Below are 18,872 nucleotides of genomic sequence, written 5' to 3'. Positions count from 1 at the left end.
GAAAACATCCTGCTGCGTCATGGCACCCCAGAAGTACTCATCACCGACACAGGAACGGCCTTTACAGCAGAGCTCACCCAGGCCATACTGCAATACAGTAAGGCAAGGCACAGGAGGACAACGGCCTACCACCCACAGACGAATGGTCTTACGGAGCGTCTGAATAAGACCTTCGCCGACATGCTAGCAATGTACGTCGACGTCGAACACAAGACTTGGGTTGCCGTCCTGCCGTACGTAACATTTGCTTACAACACTGCGGTGCAAGAAACAACACAGATCACGCCGTTTAAGCTGGTTTACGGCATGAACCCAACGACGACGCTCGACGCCATGCTGTTGCACGTCACTGACGAGGAGAATCTTGACGTCGGTACTTATCTCCAGCGCGCCGAAGAAGCTGGACAGCTCGCCCGCCTACGGATCAAGAACCAGCAGCGTACCGACAGCCGACACTACAACCTCCGACGACGCTTCGTCGACTACCAGCCCGGCGACCGTGTTTGGGTATGGACCCAGATACGCCGACGAGGACTGAGTCAGAAACTATTGCGACGCTATTTCGGACCCTACAAGGTCATTCGACGTATTGGCGCGCTGGACTATGAGGTCGTGCCATACGGCATTTCGCATTCACAACGGCGCCGCGCACGATCTGAAGTGGTCGACGTGGCGCGTCTTAAACCCTTTTACGGACACTGACAAACTTTATTTTGTTGTTTTCTTTGCTACGAGTGCTTTTCTTTATTACTTTCGTTTACAGCATCGGGTCGATGTTCTTTAAGAGGGGGGTATTGACACGTGCACTTGTCTTTATGGGCGACCCCGTTTCGCCGCCTAAGAAATTTTATCGCACAGCGTGGGAGGCGCCTGCATGTATGGGAAGTTTCTGGAATGTTGTCGATGCTTGTATCCGCTGGCTGTTTTCGCCGTACCTTGTGTTATCTGATTTCATCATGTGACGCCAATGGTGTAGAACTTTGTGGAAGACACGCGGGTCCCAGCGATTAGTCTGGAACGTTCGATGGCTGCTGTATAAAAGCCGACGCGCTTGACCCACTGATGAGATTTCGACGACCGCCGATCGTGTTCGCCGCTACTGTAGTTCTTTGAGTGTAGCCTGTTTTTGAGGGCACAAGTTCGCCCAATAAAACGCTCGTTTCGTTAATCACAGTTTTGCTGCCTTGTTAACCGTCACTAGCACGTGACAATATGCATGCGCTTTGTGGGATCCCGGTAAACAATTTCTTAATAATCAATTAGAAACAGTATGAAATCGTATTGCGCATTTCATTCTGTCAAACTACTCGCACTTTTCAAGTGTATCGTCGGTAAAACACATTTTGAAACTTCTTAGCCTTTCTCTGCCTAGAAAAATGTTACGTTTATCCTTATTTCACAGGATTTTTCATAATCCACATCTTAAAGATGAACGTCCTTAAGAGCCATCTTGTCTTGTCGTACTAACCGCCGTCATATTGTTGAAATCCCTTTTTGCCTTACTAGCTTATTTTCCGATTCATTATTGCCAAAGGCATCGAGGGAATGGAACCACCTACCCACCTCCGTCGTCGCCACTTCAAGTATTTCGACATTTAAATCAGCTGTCGACTATATTATTGTATATACTAGCCGCGAGAAATGATAACAATTATGCTCTTTTTCCCGCTCTCTTCTGTAACACCTTCTGGTACGGAAGATAATAAATAAATAAATGGACAAACAAACAAATAAAGAAATACTTTAATAAATAAATCTTATACCTTGCCGTTACAAACGCTATCTTACTTATACATATAACCGCTACGAACCTACCTCCTCTACAAAAGCGTTCGAAACATTACTGTTAGAATGTTCATGCGACCGTTCTCTAGAGATCATGCTTCGCTTTACGTAGAAGTCAAGTACAATTGCATCTTCCTTTTTTTTCAATCGCTGCAAAATAAACTGGCATGGCGCGCGACAACACAGTACCCCGGAAACTAAGCGCGTAAAATTGGTAACACTCGACAGAAAACTCGATCCCCACCACTACAATCATCGGCGACTTGGGTCACACTGGTGTAAATAATATGCAATAACCTATTTCGAAATCAGCATGGGCTTGGTGGCGACTGTGTATATATGAATCAAGGCGCCTAATTTCTAACATGCTTGCCTCTGGATGATGGCAAATATATAACTCATTGTTGCATTAATACCACGCTGACGGTGCAGGACGGTGACATGACTCCCGGAATCGTTATGTCCTTATTAAAATACTTTAAAGAATTTCCTACAAGTATTGTGTTTAGAAGTTGGTGAGAAGTCGGTGTGTGTAATTATAAAGCAAATCGCCGAACTTAAGATGTGTAAACATATTTTCTCTTGGTAATTTTTCTTGAAGGGTATTACTTATGGCTCGGATGAAGATTTCCGTTTTCTGGTTTTCTACTCCTAATTCACACCCCTTTCCTAGTTTTGACTGTAAACGCAACTTTACCAACCTTTATCTCACTGCGTGTGTTTATTTCAGACAACAGCCTGCAGATTATCAGCGGTGCATAGGTCACCTTCACGCAAAAATGGCGTTACCAAATTTTGGAAAGTAAAGCCAATATTATTGAAGATCATTGTCATGCTTATGCTGACTACATCGCAAGGTAATGTTGCCGCTACAACCGGGCGTTACGGATACATCCCTAGGACACATTACGCATTAAAAAAAGCGCGCTGATGAAGCGTTCTCCCAGTGTAACCAACCACGCCTTAAGGTGTGGCCGCAGCTAGTAGGGAATATATGGCAATAATTCCTAATTACGATCTCTGATTACAGCCTGTGTCTTAACTTATCGTTGCCTGCTGGTCCTTGCATTGTAGTAGACGTGCCGATGGGCCGTAGAAAGGATAAGACGGTCCTTTTATCTGGAAAGAGCCATGGATTGTGCTAAAAATTTCTACAGGCCACTCTGACGCTATTGTCTGCAGGGGCCGCAAGTATGGCGGTTCAAGCAACATAGAAATCATGGTCAGTAGACGGATTCACTTAAATTTTGCCTTCTGGCTTCAAACGGTTTTGTCGCTTCACCAATCTGTCATTTCCCCCCCAAAAAAGGGCATTGCGTTGTAAACGCAACAATCTCGATGGATTACGCATATGCGCAAGGATTTATTGCACATTTTCCTGTTACAAGACAGACAAGTGACGTCGACTACGAGCGCCCCGTCGGCTGCAATAGGAAGTTATTTCACGTAAATGTGAGGGGAAAGACCCAGCCACCGAACCAGGGATGGCCTGCATGATTGTCAACCAAGAGCCAGAAGTGATGGAGCTAGCTTCCCACTGCACGACAAAGAGAATGCGTTTTGATCACGTTCTTATTAAACTCTGTACTGGAGGCAGAAGATACTGCACAAGTTAAGGACCTACTCGAAGCAAATGAACTTGTTTTTCCAACTCACCTTGGAAAAACAAGCGTACTCAAATGCCAACTGTGTTTGAGTAACGGGCTGCCCGTAAACAACCGACAGGACCCTTTGGCAGTGCTTGATTTCATTGATTTGATTTCATTTGATTTGATTTATTTGATGATATCGCAAATGAGTACAATCTATGGAAACGTAGACCAGTATGTCCTGCGGTTCAAAGGCTATCTGAGACCTCTTGTAACAAGCACCTAAATAACATACAACTGCAGGAGCAATTACGAACTATGCGGAAGTACAAATAAATTTGACTAACAGAAGATGGTACAAACGTAAGTTGATTCCTACTGCCGTTATGTAAAGGTTACAGCAAGGAAGTTCAAGCGTTTATTCAATGCACAGGCAAAGGAAATGTCAAATAAGAAATTAAGAGAGAGAGAGAATGCGGGCAAAGCTGCCTTGAGAGGAAGCATTAGCTCCGGCCGAATTCTGACGTCACCTATTAAAATACATGTAAAACATAGAAACCCTTTTCTGAGATAACCCTTGATCAATTTTAATGAAATTTGTTACATTTGAGAGAGAAAGTTAAATTCTAGTGCCTGTTGCAAGCAGAATTTCAATTTAGGACCTGAATATTGTTCAAGAAATTTTCAACAATACGAAAGTTCAAAAAAGAAAAATAGAAACATGAAGTTTAAAAATAGCTCTGTATCAATAACAGATATCGCGGTTCTGTAAACGGCATCCATTAGATCACTGAAAGTGGAGAAATTCGGTGAAACTTAAATCCTATGTGAATTCCTTCCGTTGTGTTCAAGGATTCTGCCATAGCTGTATTTTCATATTACTAAAGATTTTGTCTGCTTTGGATGTACTTTTAGACGCAATTTACAGAATTGTGATATCATTTTTCATCGCCGAGAGACAGAGTTGTAAATTTTATGATTTCGTTTTCTGAAATGTTGAAATTTCGCCAAATTTTATTAAAATATGGACGACCTAAATGAAGAATTGGAAACAATCGGACACTAGATTTTAAGTTTTCTAATAAATGCAACAAACCTTGTCAAATTTGGTGCAGTGTTTGCCGAGAAACACAATTCTCTTTTACATGCATTTAGATAGGAGCTCCCGAGCTAAAGCTTCCTCCTAAACGGAATTATCGTGTGAAGCATCATACGGGGTGCCTCACATAACTTAAACCAAGCATTTTAAAAAAGTAATTCACCGCCGCTGAATGAAACCAATCACAAATGGTTTGTCCTCATATTTCGCTCCTTAGCGTATATATCTTTATTTTTTGCTGAATTAGTTACTTACCTAAATCAATTATGCGAAACTTGTTATATCCATTCTGGGACCAAGTGGATTTTTTTCAGTTGTAGAGATGGTTCACGAAGGACCAATTCATTTTTTGTAGCACTGTACATTCTGCGGGGCCCGCAAAATATGAAATAACACCACGGGACCGACCTCGTGCAATATCGCATTGCAGCGTTTGCAACCGTGCTTCGAGCTTATCGCTTGTCAAGGACGACGACGTTTCCTTTCCATGTGCCACTGCCAAAGATTCTGGCGCACTGTAAAACCGATGCCTAAAGCCGCGGTCGCTCACTTAGCAACAGTCCGCGTGCCCGGTTCTTTCGCCTGAACCGCGGTTGAGAGCACGAGAACGCGTGAACGCATCAGCATCCAAGATTGCGCCGAGCAGGTAGCTTGCATTCCGCTCGATTCCGGAGTTGTCTTATTCTCTTTGTGCTTCGTGAGGCCGTGGTAAACCGAAAGTGTGCCGCATCGCACTTCTAATATAAATGTGACTCCCTGAACACCCTAATTGCATCGGTGGGTGGACTACTTTCAATTTTATAAGCGTTTTTCGCGCCGACGACACCGGGTGTGCAGCTCACCCTGATGCAGCTGCTGGGCCTAGCCGCGCCGTTGTCTACGCGGCGCACAGGCGTCGCTTCTCTGGAAGAAAGTGGCTTTCTTTCGCTAAATAATGAGAAGGAATACTAAGTAGTCGGGACCTTGGTAAACCCTAAGGAGGTTAACAGGCACTTCGGGTGGATTAGGGTAACTTTTTTTGGCGCCATAAGCCGGCGCACAATTTCAACGCTCAAGCGCATACACGTGGCCGCCAGAGCCTCGGGGGTATAAAGAAAAACATTACAAGGAGCAGCAAGATCCCACCGCTGCCCCTGGATCACACGAAATCATCGTGAGGCCGAGAGGCGGCCTATGTATCAGCAAGGTTGGTCCGTCTACTGTTGCATATGGTGGGTGAAAGGGCTCGATCCGGACGAGAGGAACATGGACACGACGTGCCCTAATCCGCAACAGAACATCATGGTCATCAGGGGTGCGATCTTGTACGCGTTCCAAAATAGAACGGAGGCGGTTCGTTCCACCGAGCCAAATACGGTTCGTCAATTTGAACCGCGCCGAACGCAATGACGTCAATTGTGACGTGATATCTGGTGTCAATCATTCCGTGCCGTCTGCTATCGGACGAACGGAACGGAACATACCGCCTGTTTCGTGACGTAAAGAACGAACCGCCTCCGTTCTATTTTGGAACGCGTACAAGATCGCACCCCAGTACTCCGAGCCAAGAGAATGCCATGCGCTAGGTCAATGTTGAAGCTATTACGGTGTCTGGTCAGGACCACGAAATCAGTGCATACGTGACGGCACCACATGCACACTTCAAAGGAGTCATTCGCGGTATCGCTCTCAGTGACGTCCCAGAAGCCATTAGTCACAAGATCGTTAATACAAGAAATTCACTGGTTCTCGGAGCGAAAAGAATGAAGAATACCGGCATCGTCATAGTGCTATTCATCGGGTACAAGGTACCCAACTACGTTTCGTATGGCGGCATCCTTATCAAGTGCACTTTAAACAGGAAGCCTGTGAACGTCTGCTATGCCGCAGCAAACTCAAACATTGCTGCGACGTCGGCCTGACGCCCAACGCTTCCATCTGCGACGGCTGCAGAGATCCAATCCAGTTTGTGTGGAGGCAAACACCTCACTGCGGCGCGGGAACGCAACCAAAGATATCTGGCACATAACGTCGTTAGACGCAGGCGAGGCCTGAGGGCCCGCGCTGCTCGGTAGTGTACGACAACAATCGATCTGGGCATCTTCTCCGAGCTCAACGGTTGTTATCAATGGGACTACCCCAGACCACCTCAACCATGAGGCCAATCCAGATCGCAAGAGAGATCAAGAACGAGATGTGGGGGCAGGAGCCGCTCCACCTGCAGACCACGCCCACGGTCCCGTTCGAGATCCCGCTCCAATACCACAGCATGCTCTAGATCCGGGGCCGGCACCGTACCACGTTCCAGAACAGGTACGCCCCGGGGCTTAAGATACCTTCGGCAGGCCCATGCCAGTGAGGACCAGGGCAGGAGAAAGTCGGCTCTAACCTGGGGCGACAGGGTTCATAAGAGCAACGGCGACCAGCTCATGCAATGCGACCCACCTCCGGAGCATGCTAGAAACGCGGATGCATCACTACTGACAAAGGAAAACACAGAGCTTAAGGAAACGGTTAACAGTATGCCCTACGAAATGAAGAAAATTAAAGCAATGCGAATTACGATGCATAGCAATAGCGGACGTGAAACAAGGGACACGCCGGTACCGGCCACTGCTGGGGGAGGGACCATGGCACCTAAATGTAGGGCGATAATGAGACAGCTTCAGAATACAGAAACTCAGGTACAGGAGATAAGACAAGCGCTGGATGCAGTGACGGAGAACATCAAGATGGTGGCAGACAGTGTAACTAGCCGCACGGTTAGCGTTACACAGATACAGACTGCGCTCAACGACCCAGTAAAGTGGCTAGGCGCAAAGGATCGCATCGTAGCGTTCTAAAGTCGCGTGACTTTAGAACTGAATCTGAACTGAACTGAACTGAAATCTGAACTGCAAGGAGCGTTGGCAAGCAACGTATAAATGACCGCGCCAGCGTCCGTCGATAGGCCACGGTTCCCCCAGGCAGAGCGACGGATTCTTCGAGCAATACTGACCTCCCAGAGAGGAGATTAAAGTAGAATAATGAACAACAATAAAGGGAACCTCCGTATTTGGCAGCGGAACTGCAGAGTGTACACTGGTAAAAGAGCACTGCTGCAGCAGTACTTAGATCATTAACGTATAAATCTCATAAATAAAGAGCACTGCAATCGACCCTAGTCCCTGCAGCTTCCCTCGCTGTTTACAGGGCAGTCCCCTGACAACCACGTGGACGAGGACTCATAGCACACTTAAACATAAGAAGCTAACACACATTTCCCATGACCTGAAGCTGACGAGCTGCAAGGTCGAACACGTAATGGTGGATATTCTGCTTAATATACCATGGCGCAACCAACGCCAAAACAGTGTCTTTTTGCTGGACGTTTACAGCAATCCCAAGCACAAGCGCAAGCAGTTCAAAACGCTGCTCTAGAAGGCAGGGGAACTAGCTGGCCCCCGGCCTTTCGTTATAGTCGGAGACTTCAATGCCCCACACAGATTATGGAGATTCGTGTGCGAAACAAGCAACGTGCAACGAAACAAGCAACCACTGACCAGATGCCAATGAACTAGACCTAACCCTAATCACTGATAAGGGTTTACCTATGCGAATGGGGAATTCGGTGACGAGAGTCACGACGCCAGACCTCGTTTTCATCAATGATGTCCAAAGGCCTACATGTACAAACATCCTCCATGCATTTTGGCAGCGATCACTGCGTATTGGGCACATCAATAATGGTAGATTGATGCGGGATTCGTGAGTACATGGTGATCGACTGGGATCTCTTTCGAAACATCCATAGTACAAGGGCCGATGCTCCTGACAACCTAGAGAAATGGTATCAGGGCATCCGCAAAGATACCACCGCTGCCACCAAAAAGGTGAAATCGGACCTAAACGTGGACAAGATGGACAGCAGACTTGCCCACCCGTTGGAAGCCAAGGACGCCCTATTCCAAAGATGGAAGGTGCAGAAGTACAATCATTGGCTGCGGAAGAGGATATGAAAGTTGAACAAGGAACTAGAGGAACATTGCAACACATTGTGCAAACAGCAGTGGGGCGAGCTCTGCGACTTCTTAGGCGGGTAAATCAGAAACGGCAGATCCTGGAAGCTTCGGAAGCACCTCTTCGAAGAACACAGCGCTTAGGCCAGCCAGAAACACAACCTAGTCCGTGCCCTACATGAGGCCACCAAAGGGCAGGCGGCACAGGAGCTTGTTGCTCGTTTAGTATCCAAGTACCTTCCGGTCTAACATGATGGCGAAGACGGCGTGTTCCCAGAAAACGGCAGCCACCCTCTACCACAACTAGACGTAGACTTTTGAGAGGCCAAAATTTGGCGAGTCGTTCACACTCGCAATCTCAAATCGACTCCTTTGCCGGACAGAATCAGCAACAGGACCTTCAGAAACCTCGATGCCACATCCATAGAAAAACTAACAAGTTTCATCTATGAAGCATGGAACATGGGGGAGGTCCCAGAGGACTAGAAGGCAGCCGACACCGCGTTGATGCCCAAGCCAAGGCAATCACCAAGCGTCGAGAACCTTCGCCCCATCTCGCTCACCTCCTATGTGGGTAAGGTGGCAGAGCACGCAATCCCCAACAGACTTAACGTCTACCTGGAGGAAAACAACATTTATGCACATAACATGATCGGTTCTCGCGGCGTCCTTTCGCGCTCTCTTTGCTCGCGCCGCTTTTTCATCCTACGCTGCACTCAGCGTTAGTTCTTTCATCCATTGTGCTTGCTCGTTCGGTTACGCCGGGAAATGGACGCTTGACGTAGGAACGGACGCCTAAGAGCTAAGGACTAAAAAACTGCGCAATGTACAGACTAACATCCTTTACAGATCCAGTGGCGCAGTTGGCTGCTGCTTTTTTCTCATTTTTGTCAGTCGCACTTCAAATATCCGGGAGCTTAGAAGTGTGATATGAGCGAGTTGGGACCAAAGTATGCGCAACATCTTTGAATGAGGGGCAGGTGCTCAGCTTTTGTGCTCAAACTTGCTTTAGCACTGCTTCTGAACATTTTCAGTGCCCGTGGTGTGGTTTTTGTGTGGCTAGGATTAGTCTGCGCTAACACTTTTGTGGTAATAGGTCTGCGCATGCTTTCAGAAACTGGCACATATACTTAATCTGAGAAAAAAAGCAGTTAACTTTGTTGTTCTAGCGAAATTTTAATAAAAGAACAGCGTTTGCCTGAACACCATTACAAAGTTAGAGACAATCTCGAATAACTCTGGAACACAAATAATAAAATATTGATCACATCAAAACACGGGTATGTGACACGTGTCTGTGCAGTTGCATATTCATTCAGCTGGACGTGTTTTCAAGAGTACCACGCTGCAGTTTTGTTTTTATTTTGTTCTTCTAGGGAGTCATGCTGGAAGAATTGTATACCCGCGCATAATTGAGGAGCGGAGCACCCTTGGGGAAGTTGTCGTCCAAGTTACTGAGACAATAGTGTTGCAGATTTTTAAATACCAGGCATTTCTCTCTAGACTACGTGTTGACGTCGGAATAAATGGTACAATAATTCACAAGGTGGTAAGTAAAAAAAATTAATGCTCTTCTGTGTATTAGTTGCACGCGAGTCGATCATGTACTATGAAGAGAATACTTTGCTTCCTACTTTGCTTAAGCAATATATAAAAAATAAAGTTAAAACAAAGAAACAAGAGACTGGACACTATGCAGTGTGTGGTGGTGCATTCATATGTAAAATGTCATTCTCCGATATTCTGAGCGAGTCACATACCAGTATGTGCCAATGCGAGCACATCCAGTAGTAAGCAAAGTCCTCAAGTTCACCGAAACCGTAATGCACACAATTAATATGTCTTAGGGCGTAGAAGCTTATACTTTGCAGCTCAGTATCCTAGTGTGAAAAGAACGAAGCTATTGAATGTATTTCTGACATCTGGCACGTCGTTATCCTGGTAAACATAGTAACATATATTTTCACAATCACGAAGGATAGTCAGCATGAGCCACACTTATCTCATCTTCTCGCTTTCCACCGGCTGGCTAGTAATAGCAGTCTGAGTGAAATTTACAAGTTAATTTATAGCTGCAGCTGCATTAGTAGGAGACATGTTATTTATAACTTCCATGACTGGTGCCACGTACACCTACATATATTTTCGCAAATCTGATTCCTATACATGATACCTTTAAACTGACAAAAAATAACAAAATTAAATTAGCATGTTAAAGAACCCCAGGTTGACTAAATTATTCTGCAGTCACCCACTACGGCGTGCCTCATAATGAGATCGTGGTTTTCGCGTTTTGGCACGTAAACCCCATAATATGTTACGGGGTTGTTAGGAGTATAGAATATTGTATTTATAGTGTGTATATATATATATCATATATATCACATATATATGATATTTTTCATATATATATATATATATATATATATATATATATATATATAACATCATTCATATATCTATAACATTTTTTTATATAACATAGTTTTCCTCGCTGCCTTCATCCTTCCGCAACAGGACCCCCGGGTGGTGAAGCGCCGTTTCGGCGCATGTTAGGCGAAGCACTGCGAGCAATGTATGGCTTCAGCCGTGAAGCGTGGACGACGTGAACAGGCGTAGTGTAGTGGCACAATCTCGTAATATAAGTCGTTAAGTTAACGTATGATTTCATAAGGCCCTGTGTAGCGAGAGAGAAGCTTCTGGGGGAGGCCAACCCGATGACATATAATTTTAAAAAATAAGATAATGACAACAGTGACGCTAAAGTAATAGCGCGGAGGGTGGTAACAAAACAAATCACCATTGTCAATGTTAATCTGAAACACAAATGTGCAGTCAATCCCAAAACGTTTATGGACCACGGGATCTCGCAAAACATTGAGTTTTCGAGCAGCCCGTAAAATCAGCCAGTAAACCCAGACATCACTATGTTGTTCGTATGACATCACTATGTTGTTCGTATCACTATGTTGTTCGATGTTGTGGCTATGTGATCGCGCAGCTGGAAGACATGGGCACAGCGACTTGGATTGTCAATCGCTGTCAGGAAACTTAGAATATGGCTCTTGTAGCCCGATGATGCCATCCGTCATACCATGCTGAATACGCCAGTTCTATTTAGGAGCCCGATGACTCAGTGCAAACAATAAAAAAGAAAAAAGAACAATCATGCATATTCCATGCAATATGAGAATTGATGTAAGCGATGCTTTGATGAGCCGGTAAGGCAAAACAGCGCATCAGGATAAGAGACACGCCGCAGAGGCACTGAATTTCAGGAATGAACGCGCCTCATAAAGCCTTATTCAAAAGAGTGAACGGATTGCCAATTCAAGCAACGGATGCACATGTACCGCCAGTTCGCGCCACAGCGAAACGACGCAGACAAGCTGCTAGCGGCCCGACTTGTCGCAGTTCCACTCTAAAAAAATGGCTGTGGCTTAGCTAAGGTTAAGCCCAGGATGCGAAGCATACTTCCCTTCATTTTCGTTGTTGATCCACTGTTTAGCCTGGTTAACTGCTGTTGCTATATTTGGTTCGGCTAGACGAAGAAACAACTCATGCATTACTCTGCTTCGCCTTCAAGAGTGGAACGCGATAGCGTTCCCGTCGACCCTCCAAGGGGTGTAAAACAATGGGCTACGGCGCAGCGACTATGCGCCCCGCATTGGACGCGGTGAGCGTCGAGCAACGCAGCGTTCGGCGCGGCAACGAAATGTGCGCCTGAGCAAGCGACGCACGAGAACAGCTCGTTTCTAAGGCAACACCGCATTCACTAGAGGCGCTTTTGTGCCGCTTTGAAGCATCGTACTCGTGGCTCAGTGGTAGCGTCTCCGTCTCACACTCCGGAGACCCTGGTTCGATCCCCACCCAGCCCATCTTGCAAGAGTTGAGCCAAAGCCACCTAGAAATTTCGTTGTCGCGCCGAACGCTGCGTTGCTCGACGCTCACCGCGTCCGATCAAAGCCACCTAGAAAATGTCTAACAGAGGCAAGCGCAGCTGCTTATATACCGCCGAGAGCGGCGGCGTGAGTTGGAGCCCCGTTTCTCCTCTGTCGTGACGTCACGGTGTCACGTGGTATGGCATGGGGTCAAACGTCATTGAAGGCAACACCGCCGCGCCTGAGGAGCTGGGTTGTGCTCTCGTAATATGCTTCGCATAAAACAAAGAGAGTTCCGGGCACGCTCTTTGAGGGAGTATTGGCTTGTCCCATATTTCACTCTTTTCCAGAGTGGATCGATCCTTTTTGAGAGAGAGTAGGAAATTTCCTCCTCACAGGGTTTTGTTACTCCACCGCAAGGGAGTTCTAGTACTCTTCCGCACAGTGCTAATACTCTCCCCGCGAGGCAGTAATACTCCCCCAGACCGTCTGCTTCTACTCCTCCAAACAGAGTACTTCTAGTCCTCCAAGCCGAGTGTTTCTACTCCCCAAAAAAGAATACTTCTACTCCTCCACGTCGAGTGTTTCTACTCCCCCAAACAGAGTGCTTGTACTCCTTCAGAACAGAGTGCTAGTACTCTTCCGAATAGTGTGAAAGCACGATGTAGAACCACGGTTACGTTAGAAGCAATTCATCCAGTTAGAACTGTAGGGAATGTACATCTTCCAGAACCATATGGCTTGAAGTGGGCGCAAGATCCAACCGGTCACCATTCGACGCAAGCAAGATAAGTTTAGAGTATAGGTTGAAAAAAAAAAAGAAACAGGGAGGAGATTGATAGTACCGTATCTCTCACAGTCATAGCTAGCGGTACAAGGTATATTTTGAAGGGAAGCAATTATGCGTGGCTCTGCTATCGCAACCAGGGACCATCGGAGCCGGGGGAAGGCCATTTAAGTAGTGCTAAACAGGGCAACCAGTCTATCTTTTGTTGGTCTTCCCCCAGCTCCGCTGGTCTCTGGTGTTTGCGATAGCAGATCCACACACAATTTTTTTTCACTGCGAGAAAGAAGACCGCCGATGCAAGCGCGCGGTCGTCGCCTGTGCCCCCGCCGCGCCGTTCCTTCTATCACGCTAGACTCCACCCACCCTCGAACTTCGCTATGCTGTGCAATGCTATTATTTTACTCGCAAGGCTCCACCCACCCTCGCCACGTCGCTATACTGCGCGATGCTATTTTTATACTCTTGTTTCACTCTCTCTCAACTCTCTCTCGCCCAGCTCGGCGAAGCCGCGGAAGTCAAGAGAAACCCAGCGAGGTTCTAACAGCTCCACTGTAACAAAATATTAAGTAGACGTATACAAATGCACTACATAAAAGAAACACATATGTAGCCCACCTGATTAAAGAAGCAGGCTGGGTGACTGACTGCGCCGCGTTTCAAAGGGGATGCCATAAAATTATCATCATCATCATCAACATCAGCCAAGACCTTGGTGGCGGAACCCACCGCCTCGTTTTAAAGTGGCCTCTCAGAGCATCTAATTTTTTTGTTGGGCCTGGATGCGTTCGAAACAAGAAGTGATCTCGAGAACTCGACGACGTTATCCACAATATCCTGTCGCCGGAACGGCTTGAAACTAAGTTTAGGCAGTCAGTTGCTACGAACGAAGTGAATTCTGTAAAAACGATGCAGATTCAGTTCGAAGCGGGTGTCCGGCACCGCCGCCATTATCTACCCAAACTACGTAAACCACGCAAGGACGGTAACATTATATCTTAGAAATAATGTGCGTATGTTTAAGGGATGTGGGTAATTTAGCGTTTAGCGCATGAGCATTTCGATCCCGTTATTCTGCTAAGCCCGCCATTACACTTAACTAAAGCTATCTGCTGGTGCGCCAGCAGATGTACCCTTTCACACGCTCCGCTTCGTCGAGGCACGCACGCGATATGGCGAGGCAGCCAATGGAATTTAGGTCCGTTCCGCTGCTGCAGACAGCGGATATTTTGCTCTGTGAGCCATTTGATCATCATCATCAGCCTGGTTACGCCCACTGCATGGCAAAGGCCTCTCCCATACTCCTCCAACAACCCCGGTCATGTACTAATTGTGGCCATGTCCTCCCTGCAAACTTCATAATCTCATCCGCCCACCTAACTTTCTGCCGCCCCCTGCTCCGCTTCCCTTCCCTTGGAATACAGTACGTAACCCTTATTGACCATCGGTTATCTTCCCTCCTCATTACAGGTCCTGCCCATGCCCATTTCTTTTTCTTGATTTCAACTAAGATGTCATTATCTCGCGTTTGTTCCCTCACCCAATCTGCTCTTTTCCTATCCCTTAACGTTACACCTATCATTCTTCTTTCCATAGCTCGTTGCGCCGTCCTCAATTTGAGTAGAACCCTTTTCGTAAGCCTCCAGGTTTCTGCACCGTAGGTGAGTACTGGTAAGACACAGCTATTATACACTTCTCTCTTGAGGCATAACGGCAGCCTACTGTTCATGATCTGAGAATGCCTGCCAAACGCACCCCAGCCCATTCTTATTCTTCTGATTATTTCCGTCTCATAATCCGGGTCCGCCGTCACTACCTGCCCTAAGTAGATGTATCCCTTACCACTTCTAGTGCGTCGCTACCTAGTGTAAATTGCTGTTCTCTTCCGAGACTGTTAAAGATTACTCTAGTTTTCTGCAGACAAATTTTTAGACCCACTCTTCTGCTTTGCCTCTCCAGGTCAGTGAGAATGCATTGCAATGGGTCCCCTAAGTTACTAAGCAAGGTAATATCATCAACGAATCGCAAGTTAATAAGGTATTCTCCATTAACGTTTATCCCCAATTCTTCCCAATCCAGGTTTCTGAATACCTCCTGTAAACACGCTGTGAATAGCATTGGAGAGATCGTATCTCCCTGCCTGATGACTTTCATTATTGGGATTTTGTTGCTTTCTTTATGGAGGACTACGGTGGCTGTGGAGCCGCTATAGATATCTTTCAGTATTTTTACATATGGCTCGTCTACACCCTGGTTCCGTAATGCCTCCATGACTGCTCAGGTTTCGACAGAATCAAACGCTTTCTCGTAATCAATTAAAGCTATATTTAAGGGTTGGTTATATTCCGCACATTTCTCTATCACCTGATTGAGAGTGTGAATATGGTCTATTTTTTAGTAGCCTTTACGGAATCCTGCCTGGTCCTTTGCTTGACAGAAGTCTAAGGTGTTCCTGATTCTATCTGCGATTACCTTAGGAAATAGTTTGTAGGCAACTGACAGTAAGCTGATCGGTCTCTAATTTTTCAAGTCCTTGGCATCCCCTTTCTTATGGATTATTATTATGTTAGCGTTCTTCCAAGACTACGGTACGCTCGAGGTCATGAGGCATTGCGTATACAGGGTGGCCAGTTTCTCTAGAACAATCTGTCCACCACCCTTCAACAAATATGCTGTTACCTGATTCTCCCCAGCTGCCTTCGCCCTTTGGATAGCTCCCAAGCCTTTCTTTACTTCTTCCGGCGTTACCTGTGGGATTTCGAATTCCTCTACACTATTTTCGCTTCCATTATCGTCGTGGGTGCGACTGGTACTGTATAAATCTCTACAGAACTCCTCAGCCACTTGAACTATCTTATCCATATTAGTAATGATATTGGCGGCTTTGTCTCTTAACGCATACATCTCATTCTTGCCAATTCCTAGTTTCTTCTTCACTGCTTTTAGGCTTCCTTCGTTTTTGAGAGCATGTTCAAGTGAGCCATTTGATGCTCTCACATAAGAAATAGCGAGCTTGGTACACCGCAAGTTCTGACGGCCGCATGCCTTCAACACGTCCGGTGCTGCGTCAAGCTAAATCTGGCCAAAGTCACCATATACCCGAAAGTGATTGCCCAGCATTATCACCTTGGCATTAAAACGCATTGAAATGCAAGACAGAGCGTTTGCAGAAGCGTGCCACAGCGCCACCACAGTGCATAGTGCGTGGACGTGACAAGAAAAGCTTCACTAAATGCAGGATCCCAAATTATTCGTTCCATTGAAATTGCATAATTGAGATTCAACACATCTGGCTTCGAACGAGTGAGTGTGAGACGGCATGGGCTTTTCTTTTATAGCGGGAAGCATCTATCTTCATTGTCACCTAAAGTAGCATCGTGCTATGCAACGCGATTCAAGCTCGAAAGGTCTCAAGGCGCTGTGTTACATGATTGAAGCTGACAAGGGTTTATACGGGGCTTCTCTGCGTCGATGGCCTGCTGCCTAAAGTGTTGGGCTGCTGCGCTGATAGAACAAGATTTGAAACAAACCACCGAAGATGCATTTTTTAGCAATATAAATTTTGTAGACATCCTAGGAGAACTTTCGCTGTCATTGTCGACGTCACAGTGAGGTCTCATATTAAGTTCAAGTGCGATAAGATGGTATCCCGTGCTGCGCGCTGGATGCTATGGGCTCGAGGGAAAGCATGCTAAGGTAAACTGAGACCAGCGGTGGCTTGATGCATACCGAGCATTGGGGATCACCTCATCAAGCACGCGCAAGGCGGTGGGTGGGAGGGCAGGTGAGCGCTTGTCTCTTTCGCTAGCCTGGTCGTGGCTGCTCATAGCCTAGCGCGCGCCACCCATGCCCTGTCTTGGAGGTAATCTCCGAAGGGTACAAACGCTGGGCGACTCGAGATAGTACGTGCTTTCATGTGCGCTGTCTTTCGGCGCGCCTAGTGCTGGACGTCGCATAATCTCATGTTCCGGAAACGTGTTGAAGCGAGAAGCAGCAGTAGCGCTCGCTCCCCTCTGGGTTCTTCATGACGCCAGTGTTCCGACAGCGAGCGTCTGCGGTCATCAAGTGAGATTGGTTCAGGTTAGCCTGCGCTTGATCGACACCATGCTTGTGAATTTTTGTTAAGCGAATGTTTATTGCAATTTATACGGCCGATAGAACTGCGCACCTTACGTCGTGTTGCCTGACACTACGGTATCGCTATTAATGCTTCGCATTACGGCCAACACCGCGACATTTATAGCGATAGCAATTACATGGACACGCGTGGCGTATTTCTGCTGTCGTCGTCGGCATCGGCTTGATGTTCGGCATAAATTCAAAGGGCGATTACATTGTCCCCGAGTGCCGTATGCTGTAGTGCGAGTGAAAACGTGCTAGGGGAAGCCGACGATGGAGGCTTAATCTCGCAGGCGCAAGGGAGGGAAGCGGGCAGGAAGCGCGCTGTCTTTCGCCACGCACAAGGCACCATAGAGAGGGAATGGAGGGCGGGGTGGGGGCGTTCTATTTTCGCGGCAGCTGCGTATGCGGCGGCCGCCTGGGCCCTATCTAGAGAGCTATCAGCGATGGGGACAGATTCTAGTTTAGGCGCACGTAGGGCCAATAGCTTCGTGTGCGCTGTGTTCTCGCCGCTTAGATCGCGCTGAAGCGAGAAGCAGCACGAAGATAAATTTGCTTGTTGCTGCTGCCGCACTTCCTCCTACCAGCGTTTCGACAGCGAGTGTCCGCAGTCATCGAGTGATATGTGTTGATATTTGTGCGCATGTGGCACCATGCTTGTTAATATAGTTAGTAAGCGAATGTTTACTAGTTTATACGGCCGATAAAACTACTGTCTTAACATCTTATAGCTGACTACTAATTTGCTATCGCTATCCATGCTTCTCCTTTTGGGCGACACTGCGACTTCTTCTTTTATTTTGCGACAGCTTCTACTCGGCGAGACAGGTGGCGATGGCAGCAAACACCAACCTTATGACGCCGCCACATTTACTCGAGGGAACTTAAGTGAACAAAGCTTTGCTTTTAAGGGCCCTTTAGCAGGCCACGTTCAACATTTTGGTTTTACACAGGAAGTTGTTACTTGCCCTCTAGAGAGTATTCTGCAGCAAGAATGTTTCACATTGGTTCATTTTTAGCAGATATAGAAATATTTCAAGTGTCCCGAGCCCATGATTTTAGGAGGTGAGCTTCACTGCCAACACCGACACTCTCGCCACTTGCACCGTCTATTAAGCAAAATTCTTTCAATTCGTTCTCCTACACCGCAGCAGAAGGATCGCGTCAAGTAGAAGACATGGTCCCCGCATTCTTTTTTTCATAGGTAAGCTTCTTTGGCGAGCTCTCCAGCCCTGTCACGCGAAAAATCTCCACAAAAATGCGTAATGTGCGAAGTTAAGGCACTTAATCGTTATGGTAGTGTAAATGTAGACGATTTGTAGCTTTTAGGCGATAAGGTATAATTTAAAGGAAAATAAAAAAAGAGAGTGCCATCGCAGCGATACACTCTCCCCTAACGCAACGCCTGACGCGCAGCTGCGGCAGCTTGTGCTCCCTTTCAACCACTTTGTTCAGTCAAGGCATGATCGTGCCCGGCGTTGCGGCTCAATTGGTACAATTGCACTGAAGGGGTCGGATGCAGCGAAAAAAATCTGGCAATTGTCTACCAACGCCTAAGCATTCTTTGCCACCGGAAAGTCCGTGGGTAGACGTGCAGAAGCTGGAAAACGAAAGTCAGCAAAACTAAGCTAACATGAA

At 46.7% G+C, this 18,872-nt stretch overlaps 1 protein-coding gene across 1 annotated transcript in view; it reads left to right on the top strand.

Annotated features, from left to right (window-relative positions):
- The window catches only part of LOC139046944 (A disintegrin and metalloproteinase with thrombospondin motifs like), a 135,601-nt gene that overhangs the window by 16,345 nt on the left and 100,384 nt on the right, over positions 1 to 18,872 (top strand). Inside the window, exons 2-3 of the mRNA XM_070520874.1 lie at positions 2,516 to 2,642; positions 9,827 to 9,999. Of these exons, the coding sequence (XP_070376975.1) occupies positions 2,516 to 2,642; positions 9,827 to 9,999 (300 nt within the window). The remainder of the gene's footprint in view (positions 1 to 2,515; positions 2,643 to 9,826; positions 10,000 to 18,872) is intronic.

Source organism: Dermacentor albipictus, chromosome 6 (genome assembly GCF_038994185.2).
Source record: "Dermacentor albipictus isolate Rhodes 1998 colony chromosome 6, USDA_Dalb.pri_finalv2, whole genome shotgun sequence".
NCBI classification, from domain to species: Eukaryota; Metazoa; Arthropoda; class Arachnida; order Ixodida; family Ixodidae; genus Dermacentor; species Dermacentor albipictus.
Note: the sequence above shows the minus strand (reverse complement) of the source record. Positions and strands in the feature narration are given on the sequence as shown.